Below are 15,207 nucleotides of genomic sequence, written 5' to 3' on the forward strand. Positions count from 1 at the left end.
AATAGGATTAAGATATTGGTTAAGAATGGACTTCTAAGTGAGTTAGAAGAAAATTTTGTACCTGTATGTGAGTCATGCCTTGGAGGCAAAATGACTAAAAGATCTTTTACTAGAAAAGATCTCTGAGCCAAAGAGCCTTTGGAACTTATACATTCAGACCTATGTGGTCGTATAAATGTTAAGGCAAGATGAGAGCTTGAATATTTCATCATCTTTACTGATGATTATTCAAGGTATGGGTATGTTTATTTAATGCAACATAAGTCTGAAGCCCTTGAAAAGATCAAGGAGTACAAGGCTGAAGTTGAGAATGCATTAAGTAAAACAATTAAAACATTTCGATATGATTGAGATGGAAAGTATATGAATCTAAAATTCTAGGACTATTTAATAGAACATGAAATTGTATCCCAACTCCTAGCACCTAGTACACCTCAACAAAATAGTGTATCAGAAAGGAGAAATCGAACCCTATTGGACATGATTCGGTCTATGATGAATTATGCTTCCTTACCTGACTCACTGCCGTATATTTGATTAAAAAAATATTTTTATATTTTCAATATATTCAAATTTAAATTAAAAAAGATAAAAACATGAACTAGTATAAATTCAATTATTTGTTAAAAACATTTTGAAAAATCTACTAAGATATTTATTTGTTATTAAATGGGGAAAAAAAGAGGTGTATATTTGGAAGAGAAGATAAAATCTGACAGGTGAATTAATGAGTTGGGTTGTACAAAGAGAATGAGCCAATCCCAAAAACCAAATACTTGTCTTTATCCAATATCAAAGGCTCACAGATTGCCATCTCATCCTCATCAAAAGATAAGTGTTTTTTTTTTTTTTTTAATTTTTAATTTTTGTGAATTTCAAATTGCTTGAGTGTATACTTTGGTTACCATAAAATAAATCAACTGGATTTTCTATATTTGTGGATTAACATTAAATCCTATGGTCAATAAAGCCCTATTTGTCATTTGTTTCTAAATGATATATGATAAGATTACGATTCTCGTCACACCAATCATATTTGAATGGGTTTCATCTTTTGGGTGAAATATGTACTCAATTACCAAATAATAAAATAATCATGATAATCATGATAATAATAATAATACTAATCTATTCTAATTCGACAAGTTAAATTATTAGAATAGTGTAGATCTCGTTTGGTAATTATTTGTTTTTCCATTTTAGATTTCGAAATATGTGTTTATTTTCTTTTTTAAAAAATTGTTATCATGATTTTTATGTTTTCTAAGTAAATATTTGAATTTTTAGTCCCATTATAAAAATAAAATCTAATATTTTCTCCGGTTCCAAATTTTTCTTTGGATTTTGAAAAGGTTAGATAACAAAATAAAAAGACTAATAGGTGGAAATATGTTTTTGTTAACTTAATTTTTCATCATAAATATAAAATTTAAGACATATTTTGGTAACTATTTTATTGCTATTATATTTTTGAAAGCCATCCTTATTTCCTTACAATTTTTAATTTTTTTTCCTTTACATTTTTTGGGAACACATTTGAATACAAAATCGAAATTTAGAAAACAAGATCAAAATTTTTTAAATACTACTTTTTCCCCTTGTGAAAATCGAAAAAAGTTTTATTTTTGAAAATGGACTGAAAATTCAAATATGCTTTTAGAAAAAAGTGAAAATCTGTACAAAAAAATAATTAGCAAATAAGTATAAATTTGAAATACATAAATCTAAAATAAAATCATTAACGAATATAGTCTTAATTTTTAAATTTAACTTGACTTTTAAAAATTTCTAAAGATGATAAAGTAAGAAAACTAGTTTATGAGATTGATTTTTAAAAACATAATAATAAAATAATATTATCCAATTAGGCATCAAATGGGGTCCCTTTTTGTTTTCCTTTTTTTTTTTTTAACCGTATTTGGAGTGGGAAATGGGGTCTTATTTGTTACCAAATATGAGTGAATCCCTGTGTAATTTGAAATTTTATTTATCTTTTTCTTCTTCTTCTTCTTCTTTTTTTTTTTTGGGGGGGGGGGAAGGAATAATGCTTTAATGTGTGAACTAAAAAAAGTTAAAATATCCCATTTTAATGTGGGTTAAATTCAAGTTTATTTTGTTTAGATTTCATACTTATGTCAAATATCTTCTTAAAAAGACGTCTAATGAGTCATTAAACTTTGAATTTTCCATCTAAATAGTTCTTTAAACTTTACAAATCATCTAATAAGTCTATACATTTTTAATTTTACGTCAAATAAGTTTTTGAACTTTCAATTTCATGTCCAACAAATTCATGACTATTTGTTATTTTTAAAGTTTCACGAACCAATTAAGTTACAAAAATTGCAAACACAAAATTTAATTCAAGTACAATAGATTCATCGATTTTACTTTTTTTTTTCTTTTGAATATTTAAAAAACTTATTAAACATATAATTTAAAGTTCATTAAAATGTACAAGACACAAATTTAAAGGTTCAATAGACATAAATCTGAAAGTTTAAGGATTAAACACATAATTAAAACTTGTCATGTTTATGTAATCAAGCCCAAAATTTTAATTTAGGATTGTTTTCAAATATAGAAAAATGGATCAAAATATTTATAAATATAATAAAATTCTACTGATAGACTACTATCCGTGTTTATCTGTGTCATGATAAATACAGATAGTAATTTACTACGATTTATCGTAGATAAATGGTAATATTTTACTATTATTTGTGATTTAAAATATTTTTTCTTTAATTTAAGCATAACTGTTGCAATGTTTGATTCCCCATTTCACTAAATAGTGTTTCTTTAAGCAAATAAATTTAATGTTTTGGAAATTTATAATAATATATTCCACAAATAAAATATAAAGGCTTAGGATATTTTGGAGAAATATCTAAAAAGTGCAAGAGTTTTAATTTAAAATATGTTTATAAAACATATATATATATTATATATTTATTTATTTATTTTGAAAACATAATCACAAGTGATTGAAGCTAATAAGCCCAACGTTTGATTGCCAATTGCCACACATAATCCTTCAAAAGATACCAAAAAGGTCCCAATCATTGCTCCCTTCAGACAAATCATCCACGTCATTCTTCTTCATGCACGTGACCCCTCTCCAACCCCATCATCTCCCTTGCCACCTCAGCCCTAACAAAATCTCCTTCCTCCAATCAACTCCTGCCACCTTATCAGATAAGAAATGCCCCCTTTCTTTACTTGCCTATGTGGCACCCCCTTACTGGAAACCCGATATACAAACTCTCATGCTGCCCCACCATGGTCCCCTCCCCCCCTTCAATTACCATTTTGCCCCTTTTAGGCGGTGTAAATTTAATTCCCTTCGCTATTGGTTTTGTTTTCCATGTGAATTTAATTTTGAAATTATTGCTTATAATGTTATTAATGTAACACATTTCTACTTATTATTGTTGTTGTGTTGTGTGATTTATGTTAATAAACCTCAAAGTATTTATTTTCTAGACACAGGTCAACTTAATTATTAAATATGATAATCTATTTTTCTAGAGGAAGAATTTAAAGTTTCTTTTAAAAAAAATAAAATAAAATATTTTTTTACCCTTAAATTTTGAATTTATTCTTACGTCTCAAAATATTACACATTTAATTCTCAGGTTTTGAATTTGGTTTCAATTTGATATATAGATTTCGACATTTACGCTTTTAAGTTCAATTTCTCATTAAGTCATTTTTCATTTTTGGCATTAGTATCTATTAATTACTTTAATATAATTATAATAGGAGAATTTTCAAAAATAGAAAAATAAGAGAAATTATTTACACAAAATAAAAAAAATTTAAACTTCTTTGATAAAGGCTAATGGAAGTATAGCTGATAGAAGTCTATCGGTATTTTTTTTTTTTTTTTGCTATTTCTGTAAATCGTTTACTTTTTTTCTATTTATGAAAAATTTTCATTATAATAATTATAATTAATGTATATACTTAATCAATTATGATTTTTAATTAATTTAAATTAATTAATAAACATTAATGTTAGCCACGGAAAGTGGGTATTTAATGAAAATTTTAGATTATAAGTATAAAATTTGAAACCTTGTGACGAAATTGAAACAAAACTCAAATCTCAATGAAAAAATTGTAATATTTTGAAATATATGAACTAAATTGAAACTAAGACAAACTAACCAGAGTTCGAAACAAATGCCTCTTCATTGATAACGGAGGAGAACCAAACAATCAAACCAAAAGGACCCCTATCAACTTTTTCCAAGCGAGGTTTACAAATCTAACTCCAAAATTACTAGAAGACACTGTCGCACAAGCATAACGTTGCATCAAGCAAATGACACAACTAGAACAGCCTCAAATAAGGAGATAATCCCACCTTTAAACCTTAAGAACTAATTATGCAATATTTTGAAACCTATAAATTAGATAGAAACTGTACCCAAAATTTGAGACCAAGAGATATTTTTTTCCCCAAAATTTTCTTAGTAAGTATTAGTATAATTTTTTTACTACAATTTTTTTTTTTGTAAAGTTAATTCAAACTTTCTATTATCCTCATAGCAAACAAGATCCAATACCATCTCAATTCACAAATATTCTTATGCACTTGAACCATCAAACTATTCCTAAAGAAAACACATCCAATCCAAACAAACCTTGTTACTATTTCAGATGTTTCTCTTTCTATTTATTTAATAAGAATAAGGGTAAATCAGGGAAATTGAGAAGAATGTAGGGAATTATTGTATCAGTGAGAAATTAAAAAAAAATATATATAAAAATACATATATATATATATAAAGCATAATAATTAGAAGGATAAAAAATAAAAATAAAAATAAAGTGAGTAGTCCCCACAGGACTGCAGAAACTGGCCTTGTCTCGTCTTGTGTTCTCTTCTATCTAGTAATCTCCATCGCCAAAACTGCAAAAACGCTCGAAGAAAAAAAAAGAGAGAGAGAAATTAGAGAAAAAAAGAGAGAATTTTTTTGTTTGTCTCTGCAAAAATGGCTATATCTACAGCACACCCAACGGATCTTTCCCTTTTATTATCTTCCTTCTCAACTTTCTTCTCACTTTCTTAAACTTCTTTCTGTTCTTCACAAAAATTCAAGGTGTGTTGTTCATATATAGAAATCACTGTCTTTTGGTTTTTCTTTATTGGGTTAATAAATCTGTTTTTGTTTTGTGAAGATTTCCCATTTCCATGGAATTCCCAAATCGTTTTCTTGGGACAAGAGAGAAAAGAAAGTGAGATTTAGAAAAAAACAGAGTAATTTCAGGGGGCGGGGGGGGTTTTTGTTTTGGGTTTTTCATGGTTTAGGGTTTAGGGGTTTTGTTTTGATCATCTTCTCAATTTCTTCTCAATTCCACCAAATTTTCCAGGTTTTTGATGGAATTGAGTTTTTTTGTGTAGTTTTTTTTCTCAGTAACCAAACAGAATTTACAGTGTGTTTCTTGTTTCTTCTTGTTGTTTTGAATTCAATGTCTTCTCCATGTATAAGTGGTGGTGGAAGAGCTTACAATTTCGATTTAGAAATTGTGAAGTCTCCATCTTCTTCATGGACAAGAACTTCACAAACTTCATCTCCTTCTTCGACTTTATCTGAATCAAGCAACAATACACAGCTTGCAATTTCAACTCGAAAATCTCGAACTCCTCGAAAACGCCCAAATCAAACCTACAATGAAGCTACAGTTCTACTCTCAACGGCGTATCCAAATGTTTTTTCTACCAAACATCTCACAAATCCACGAAAATTCACTAAATCACATGATTCTCTCTTCTGTGAATCTGCTGAATTGTTGTTGCCTTTTCGAGTTATCGATAGTTCTGGATTTCTCCTTCACCAACCTCCGCTGGTTCATGAAAGACCTAATTCCCAAATTCATTCCAAATTGACGAATCTTTGGGAAAATCGGCCGTGTTCTAGCCCTGGAGAGATTGATTTTCAACCGAATTCGATGGAGATTGAAGAGATTGAAGATTTTGATGCGGAATCGATTCTTGATGAGGAAATTGAAGAGGGTATCGATAGTATTATGGGGAATCTCAGTGTGGATAACCTAGAAACAGGTAATTCAACGCAAGATTCTTGTGTGAATGTGAATAATCATCCTCGGAATTGGAATTGTTACTGGAGTCCAATCGGGTTAGGGTTCAACCAGAAATTCGAATCTGGATTCGGAATGCGGAAGGGAATCGAACGAACAGCAATCCGAGGAGTCGATAATGGAAACTGGTGGCGATTTCCGACGGTCGACGTAGTAGAAATCTCTCCAAAACTAAATCCAAAGCCACCGGTTCCCGCACCAGCACCGTCCGCCGTAGCGACGAAGAAGAAGAAAAAGAAAGTGGAGAAACTTACAGTAATTGAATCGAAGAAAGCCGCAATGCCATTACAAAAGGAGAAATTAGAGAAATCAGAGAAATCAGAGAAGCCGATTCCGAAATTGAAACCTACTGGATTGCTTCTGAAATTGAACTATGAAGCCGTCGCCGACGCTTGGTCCAGCCGTGGATCTCCATTTTCCGATGAGATTCCGGGCTCCGATACGGCGGGAAGTGATGTAAATGTACGTCTTTCATCCCGCCACCGAAAATCAAAACCCAAGAAACTTTGAATAAAAATAAAAATAAAAATCCTTCCCCCGGAGTTTTAGGAATCCAAATCCTCCTCTGTTACTATTTCATTCTCCCAAAAAAAAAAAGAAAAAAAATCACAAAATTAGCAGTGTTAAATTTGTATTTTTTAGTCTTTGTTAATCTCCATAATTTTTTTAGTTTTAAATTTTAGGTCAAATCTTCCAAAAATGTACTTCCCAATCCTAGATGTTAATAATTTTTCATATGACAACGTAATCTTTAAATGATCTAAAGAGAATGTGTCACGTAAGAAACTTTTAATAATATGTTAAAAGATTTTTTTTTTGAAAATTTTAAATGAAATAATTTAGACTATAGTGAAACTTTTAAAGTTTCACATTGAATTGAAATGAATATTTTTGTATGATAATTTGTAGATGAAGGTGAGGAATTTAAAATATTTTGACTTTATTTTTTTGGCAGGAAAAATAATGAGTATGATTATTTTTTAATTATTTTATTTGGACCGTTGTCAGTGAGTCACTTTCTCGTGGAAAAAAAAATCTAAAAGGAAATTATAAAAAATAAAAAATAAAAAATAAAGAAAAAGAAAAAAGAATTTAACTATGGTGTTTTAATGATGAGCCTCATCCAAAGGGAGGGTAATATGGTAAATCACAAATTATTTTTGTTGATCCATAAAAATAAGCTCCCGTGAAATGACACAATTATCCTTCTTTATGAAGTAATTAAATTTTGTGCGAAGTAGGGGATGATGACTAAAAGGTGAGGATATTTTTGGAATTTGGCAGGCCAGGCTGGCGCAGATTGATTTATTTTCGGACGGTGGAGGATTATTGAGAGAAGCCAGCGTGTTACGGTACAAGGAGAAAAGGCGGACCCGCCTGTTCTCGAAGAAGATTAGATATCAAGTTAGAAAAGTCAACGCAGATGGACGGCCCAGAATGAAGGTATGTATGTGAATCTTGTGCATCCACCCTTATCTGATTATTAATCTTTCTTTTTTACCCTTTTTAGATTAAAATAATATTTTGCCCTCTTCCATCCATATGTTTTTAAATATTCAAATTTAATCCATTTTCTCTTAATAAATCTTAAATTAATCTTTATTACTAGTTTGAAATTAATTAGAAAAAACATAATTTTGATCCTAAATTTATTACGTTGTATATATTAAGGAAAATTTTCACATATAAAAAAATGTCAAACTATTTACAGAAATAGTAAAAAAAAAAAGTTAATAGATATCGATAGATTTCTATCGGCATCTGTTTGTGATATACTTCTATCAGTTTCTATCATTGATAGATATTGATAGACTTTTATCAGCCATTATCAAATAAGATTAAAATTTTATTATTTTTGTAAATAGTTTTCTATAAAAAAAAAAATTTAGAGCCTCCCTTGTATTAATTTGGACTATAAAACTTTCAATTTCATGACACTAAACTCATATAAGTATTGCAATTTTAATCTTTGGTTCAATTTTAGTTGATTTGCCTACTAATTTTAACATAAAATTTCAAAATTCTTCATCAAGTCATTAATTTCAATAAAATAAAGTTGCACATAGATAAGTTTGACCAGCATACAAATTTACTATTAGATAACATGCTTCAAATTTAAAAACTTCTAGATTTTTTTTTTTTTTTAATGTTGTTTTCCTCTAAAGCAATTATTGATTTCATATATCATATAAATGTCAATATAATTCATTAAATGCATAAGATACACTTTTTTTAATAGTATTTGGAGTGAGTAATAGTTAAAATTATAACACTTTTTAAATTTTGAAGTTAAAATTGTAATACTTGTTTAAATTTATGGTTAAGATAGATGAAATTAAATCTTTAGAAATTTAAATTGACGTAGTTTGACAATTTCTGGATAAAAAATAACTTCCAAATAGCAAATAAAATAATATCATCCTTTTACTTTGGTTAAAATATTACTTTGATCCCTATATATTGGAGTTTGTTTAATTTAAGTCCTTATATTTTTAATTGTCTAATTTTAGTCTATACAATTTCAATAAAATCTTTAAAGTTAAATCATAAAATCACACAAAATTTTAAAATCAAAATCTCCCTTAAAACTTACAAAAACAATAAATAATAAAATACAAAAAGATATATTTGGTTATTAACATACATTCAACTACTAACATACAACTTTATCAAAACATTGAGTCCAAACGTTTCTTTGGTATTTCCATTATTCTCTATCTTTTTGTTATAATCTATATACCTTAACTTAAAAAGACTTTTTTTAGTGGGATAAAAAAAATGTCAAACATTTAACAAGATGGAGACTAGGAGGGAAGAAGAAATAGAGAAAACAAAGAAATGTTAGATCATATATTGAAATAGAGGAGAAAGAGGAAATGGGAGAGGGAGGTGATAGGGTGTAGATAAACAGTAAAAGCATTTTTAACTTTTTCTTCTTTTATTTTTTATTTTTTTACTTTTTTAAGGTAAACTTTTAATGCAAATTTTTAAAGTTTAAACATATTTTCGTAACAAAGTATTAACGATTTTTTTAATGATATATTAACAGTAAAGGTATTTTTTTAATTTCTCTATAAATTTAAGAGTATTTTTGAAATAAAACACTAACGATTTTCATCTACTTTTTTTTAAAAAAACTCTTTTTGAAAGTTTAAGGATATTTTTGAATTTTTGAATGTTATGAGGTACTTTTGACACAAAATATGATGTTGATGGGCATTTTTTTTTTTTTTTATAATTTAGCAAATGACTAATTACTTAGCTAAAATTAGTCTCTATAGTTTACAATTTGTAACGATTTACACTCTATGGTGAAAATTTTCATCAAAGTGTTAATTTTTATTATGGAATGATTCAATCTTTATAATTTAAAAATAAATTTGGTTCCAGCTCAATTTATCAATCCAGACGTGTAAGAATTTTCATTAATGGTGTGTTTGGAATATATTTTCAAGTATTTAAATTAAAAAAATAAATAATTAAAAAAAAATAGAGTGTTTGACAACCAATTAAAATAGTCTTTCAAATCTATTTGCATTCATTTTTTTTTTATCAAAAGTGTTTAAATAAAAATGAGTTTTTCTAAAAATATTTTTTCTCAAGTCAATCCAAACGAATTCTAGATGAAACTAATATTTTTTATATAGGAATTAAATTATTACAAATAGTAAAATATATGGACTAAATGATTAGTCATTAAAATTAAAAGAAGTAAATTATTAGAAATTTGAAAAATGTTATTTAACCGATTTATTAAATTGGAACATAATTCAAAGTAGTGAAAATATTTTTGTAAAAATACAGTATGAGTCGAAATTTTAAAAGTATTATTTGAAGGAGAGGATTGAAAAGACATTTTGCTTTTGGCAGGGGCGATTTGTGAGGAGACCTAATTCAAGCGCAAGCGAAAAGAGAGAGACAGAGTAGCCTTTAGGATTCAGAAATCCTCATTTTTCAGTTGTCAACTTCACTTTTTTGAGACCTACTTTTTTACTTTCTTTATTTTATTATTATCACCTTTTTTTTTTCTCTCTCTCTCTTTATTTTGCATCATATTTTCCTAAATTTCCATAATTTGTTTGCCTTTTTTTTGTTTTTTGTTTTTTGTTTTTTTCTTTTTCTAATTCCAAAAAGCTCAATGAGAGAATGGCCACTAAGTAGATGGTCAGAGATCCAATAATTCAAGGGCTTTATTATTATTATTATTAATTTTCCTTTTTGGGGCTTTGGTTTGTAGTGCTTGGTTGATAGTTTCTAATGCTTTAAGAAGAGGCTCATGTTTTGAATTGCCTCGATTTGTGTAATTCGCCACTTATTAAATACGGAAATTTGTGGTTTAAAGGTAATCAAACTTTATTTATTCAACAAACCTACTTGTCCCTATAAAGAATTCCCATACGACACTCGATATTAACATTTCCAATTCTCAATACTCTCTAACTAATCAAAATGAATTTGACTCAGTGATATTGACATGCACTCCGATCTAAGGTTGGAAGTTTAATCTTATTAGAATGATGTGGCACATGATGCTGATTCTACAAAATATTTTATTTTCTTATCTGAATACTCTGATATATTATTATTTTGGGGTGCTTTCCTTTTCTATGGTCTGTCGATATTAAATAGGAATATTGTCCTTCTTCTATTGTATTTATTTAAGGGCAATCTTTTGGGCTTGCTAGGGTTGCCGCTTGCATATTGAGATGAGGATAATTGCATTTTCCATAGTCTTCAGTGAAGCTCTCCGTGTAATTCCAGTAGTTGTGATCAAGAAGAAGTCTGAGTGTTATTTTGCGGCATGTTGTATCATTGTTCTTGAGTTATTTGTAGCAATCTTGAGAAGAGTTCTTGACCTTAGGGGGAGTCTAACATATCACTGGTTGTTACGGAATTCTCATTCTTAGGGGGATTATAAAGTATTATTAATTGAGGAGTTCTCATTCTTAGGGGGGTTCTAACGCATCATCAACAGAGAAGAAGTTCTCGAACTTATGGGGAGCCTAAGATTTATCAAGTGAAGCGGTCTTCATATTTGATAGTGGAAAAATAAACTATTGATCGAAAAGGCGTATCAAACATAGGGAAAGCCTAAGCGGTTGCACTAATATTCACATACTTAGGAGGTGTCTAAGTTTACTGAGAGGGAATCTCACATCTAAGGGGATCCTAGATGATCAACATAAATTAGGTTGAACGTGTGTTACTGAAATTATCATGACTTTACAAATAAATACAACGTTGTAAATAACGCTTGACTTTTTATATTAGTGAATTTATCTTTTCGGACACACTGCTCTAAAATATAAGTGGTATATCATCGATTGGGTTATCAAGCTCTGTGTGTTATTTATTTATTTAATTGTTGGAATTTTATTTGTTGTTTCTGTGATTGCTAGGTCTATTTGTGGAACATCTATGTTCTAAGTAACGAATCACTTTAATTTTAAATCTCCAACCCTATAATTACACTAAAAAAGCAAAAAGTATAAGGGTATTTATAAATCTAGTAATGATTTTCTAAATTTACAAATATAACTAAAATTTAAATCTCAATTACAAAAATATATATATAAAGCAGGGAAGAAGGATAATCACCATTTCATGTGTAATTATTGAGCGGTTCTTGGAATATAGTGAATTATGAAGAAAAAAAGAATTATATTTATAAAAATTATTTTTTAAAAAATTACTACCACGAGAAGAGAAGAACCAAATGGCATAATGACTCTTGGAAGAAGAGAAGAATGGAAAGACATGCAATATAAAGCTGTAAAATAGAGAGACATTTGTTTAACTCTATATCAAGAAAAAGAAAAAATCAATATCCAAACCATGACAATCAAATCAAATATCTAAAAAAACCTAATAAGATAATGATAATATTAATATTTAAAATAGGAATAACCGAAACTATTGAGAAGGGATATAAGGGCAAATAATGAAAGAGGGAATGTTAAAATTCTTCTACCATTAAATATAGTATAAATATAGATTTAGATAAAAGAAGAAAATAAAAATTATTTTAAACGACAAAGTTATTGAAAATATTTATAAATAATAATAAAATCACAATCTATCACAGATTGACTGTCCAATTTCACTATATTTATAAATATTTGGTTCATTTTCCTATATTTAAAAATAACCAAAAAATAAAAAAAAATAAAAAATTTATCCACTTAAACCTCTTTTAGATAACATAGGTTATAGAATTATAGATTATATATATTTTCTCGTGTTAACATTTTTATCTCTATTTTATAAGTTTACTTACAAATTTTTGTAGGAATTAGAAAATGTATTCTTATTTGTCTTTCAAAATTTTTTGTTGGAGAAAATACACTTTTTAGTCCAACAAGTATTAGGTTTTGTTACATTTGGGTCCCTTAGTTTTGAAACATGGTATTTTAGTCTCTAGTCTTTGAGTTTTTAAGCTGTTTGGGAAATTGGAATGTAATCAAAATTATTAGAATGAGTGGAGAATCAAAGGCAAAATAGAAATGAAATCAATAGTAGGAATGAAGGTTGAGTTGAAAATTTTAAAAATTTATTTTAAAAAATTTTACTAAACAAATCATATTTTTAAAATTTTTTAAAAATATATACAATTTTTATCATTTCTTAATCTCTATTTCTCTCTCTTCTTCTTTTTCTCTCCCTTGACCTATTTTCCTTCTCCTTCCTCTTCTATGGTTGGCAGCCAAGGGTGAGCGGCAAACGCTGTCGACTTTTTTCTCTTTTCTTTTTCTTCTCATTTTTTTTTAATTCAGACACATCGCACCATATCTAGAATGAAGGAGATTTCCCATTTGTTTTGAAACGTTTCTCAATTTTCCCCTTAGATACACTACAAGAATTTTTACCTGTTCTGATGCATCAGTTTTCATTGATATAAATTTGTTTTGTCTGACGTAATTTTAATTCGTCAGCCAAAGTGAAGCAACATATACGTTTTTTTCCTTATCTATGTCGACACAACTAGACACATATTCCATCGCACAATGTGTCAACGTTTTAAAAAAAATCTGTTTTCCTTTTTCCCCCTTCTCCATCTCACTTTTCTTTTTCCCCCATTTTCTTTTCTCACTCCACTCTCCCCCCACTTTCTTCTCCTACATTTTTTCTTCCACCTCACTCATTCACTTTTTCTTCGTAAATTAAACTTGGAGTAGTTCCGGTGGCCACAGTTCGACATTGGCAACCGCTCATTCCTCCAACTCTGACAGTCACTCGCTCCTCCGACCCCGACGCCGATAGTCGCATGCGGTAAGTTTACCAATTGAGTTAACACAATGTTTTTTTTTTTTTTTTTAAAAAAAAACAAGTTAAATGATGGGATATTAGAGTGTCTAAAATAAAGACTTAATTGAAACTCCTAAATGGCACATTAGCTCATTTCCAACATTTTTTCCTCTTCTTTTTGAAATATTATTTTCAAATGATTAAAATGAATGCACTAGACAGAAAAGAAAAAAAAGAACTTACTTTTTACATTACTTAGTGGGTTTTAACTAAAGGTGGTAACTTGTAGTTGAATATACTCTTTTTTTTCTCTATCTTACTTGATTTTGTAGTATCGATTTTAAACACTTATCTTGTAATTGTTGTTGTTTTTTTTAACAAACAGTTGGAAACAAAAGTGGGATGAAAAGATTTGAACTATATGGATGATGATTAAAATTTTGACATTCCATTATTATGTGATTTAGGTTGATGTAAAAAAATAGAACGTAAGATTTAGAAAGTTAGAGAGAAACCCAATTATACTTACTCAATTAAATGTAAAAGGGTATGTTTTGGAACTTAATTTGTTTATAGATTGTGGTTAGAGAGACTTAATGAGCATTTTCTAGAGTTAAAAAAGTTTGTAAAAAATGTTGTATATAGAAAGCATGTAAAAGACTATTCTTATGGACATGGAGTTACAAGATGAATTTCAATTGTTGATCTATTTTTTTTTTTTGGATAATATGTTTGTTATTTATATATTTTAGGAACTTTTTAGGTTGCTTTAAGAGACAAAGTGTCATTTAATTGAAGTATTTTTTAAGAGCTTTTTAATTTGACTTTAAGAGAAAAAAAAGTGTCGCTTAGATACTATTTAGAAGCTTTTAAGTTAGTTTTAAGAGTAAGAGAGATTTATAAGAATTTTTTATGTTTTTTTAGAGTCAAAGTTTCACTTAAACAATTGTTATCTATTTTTTAGTCTGTGGCTATCTTGCAGTTATGATAGCGAATATAGATACTTTCACTTCAACATTTTCTACATATTAGGTGTGTTTAAGATAGATTTGTAGTTTTGTAGGAATCTCCTCCTCCTCCTCCTCCTCCGTCTTCTACTTCTTTTTAACAACTTTCTTTTGGTTTATTTATAGATTTTGAGTGATGAGCTATATGTTTTTAGGACTATTGAATTACTTTTTCAATCTTAAAAGTTGTATAAGTGGATTTACGACACATTTGTAGCATAGTAAAATGGTTGCTTGTAGTGTTCACGTTATGATTATAACCATCGACATTCATCATTTTCATAACTTTGAGAGGTTATACCTTATATTTTAAATATATTTTTTAATTTACTTTTTCTGATTATTAGGTTTTTTGTGCATTTCTTTTATTGATTCTTATAAATCTTTCATAATATTTGTTTTTCTATTTCAGGTTGTAGATGCAAAATCTCAAAGATTATTCTTTGGAGTTTGCGAGAAGACTTTGAAATTATTAGTTATTTTGGTTTATGGAATATAATTATTTTATTTATTTATTTATTTTTTTTTTTTTTGTGCAGGATTGGTAAGAAGCTAAGAATGCTCAAACATGATTATATGTATTATTTTTAATCTTAGGATTTGACAGATTGTATTGAATATTAGTGTTTTTTTCATATATAAGCTTATTTTTGTTATATTTGTGTCCAAATATTTGTTTGAAGATTAAATTTTATTTAAACACAAATAGGTAACTAGGAAATAAAAATTTGAAATATTAATTATATATATATAATTATAAAAGAAATTTTGTTGTTTTGAAACTTATTAGAGAAATATTGTTGTTTTGAAACTTATTAGAGAAATATTGTTGTTTTGGGAATTC

At 28.0% G+C, this 15,207-nt stretch overlaps 1 protein-coding gene across 4 annotated transcripts; it reads left to right on the forward strand.

Annotated features, from left to right (window-relative positions):
• The first annotated feature begins 4,844 nt into the window (after positions 1-4,844).
• On the forward strand, positions 4,845-11,200 carry LOC120079805 (protein CHLOROPLAST IMPORT APPARATUS 2). 4 transcript variants are annotated; one of them, XM_039034212.1, is made up of 3 exons: positions 4,845-6,573; positions 7,396-7,554; positions 10,797-11,200. In XM_039034212.1, the coding sequence occupies exons 1-3, from the start codon at positions 5,482-5,484 to the stop codon at positions 11,016-11,018; spliced, it is 1,473 nt and encodes a 490-aa protein (XP_038890140.1). In that variant the 5' UTR covers positions 4,845-5,481; the 3' UTR covers positions 11,019-11,200. The 4 variants fall into 4 exon arrangements, with proteins under 4 accessions (XP_038890140.1, XP_038890143.1, XP_038890142.1 ...); XM_039034215.1 differs by having other exon boundaries at positions 4,849-6,573; positions 7,396-7,558; positions 10,797-10,952; XM_039034214.1 differs by lacking the exon at positions 10,797-11,200 and adding an exon at positions 9,982-10,480 and having other exon boundaries at positions 4,849-6,573; positions 7,396-7,558.
• Positions 11,201-15,207: the final 4,007 nt, after the last annotated feature.

Source organism: Benincasa hispida, chromosome 6, assembly GCF_009727055.1.
Source record: "Benincasa hispida cultivar B227 chromosome 6, ASM972705v1, whole genome shotgun sequence".
NCBI lineage: Eukaryota > Viridiplantae > Streptophyta > Magnoliopsida > Cucurbitales > Cucurbitaceae > Benincasa > Benincasa hispida.

Coding starts and splice junctions, on each gene's coding strand:
- LOC120079805 (XM_039034212.1), top strand. CDS start 5,482: ATGTCTTCTCCATGTATAAGTGGTGGTGGAAGAGCTTACAATTTCGAT. Junction 6,574..7,395: donor CGGCGGGAAGTGATGTAAAT/GTACGTCTTTCA, acceptor GGAATTTGGCAG/GCCAGGCTGGCGCAGATTGA. Junction 7,555..10,796: donor ATGGACGGCCCAGAATGAAG/GTATGTATGTGA, acceptor TGGGCTTGCTAG/GGTTGCCGCTTGCATATTGA.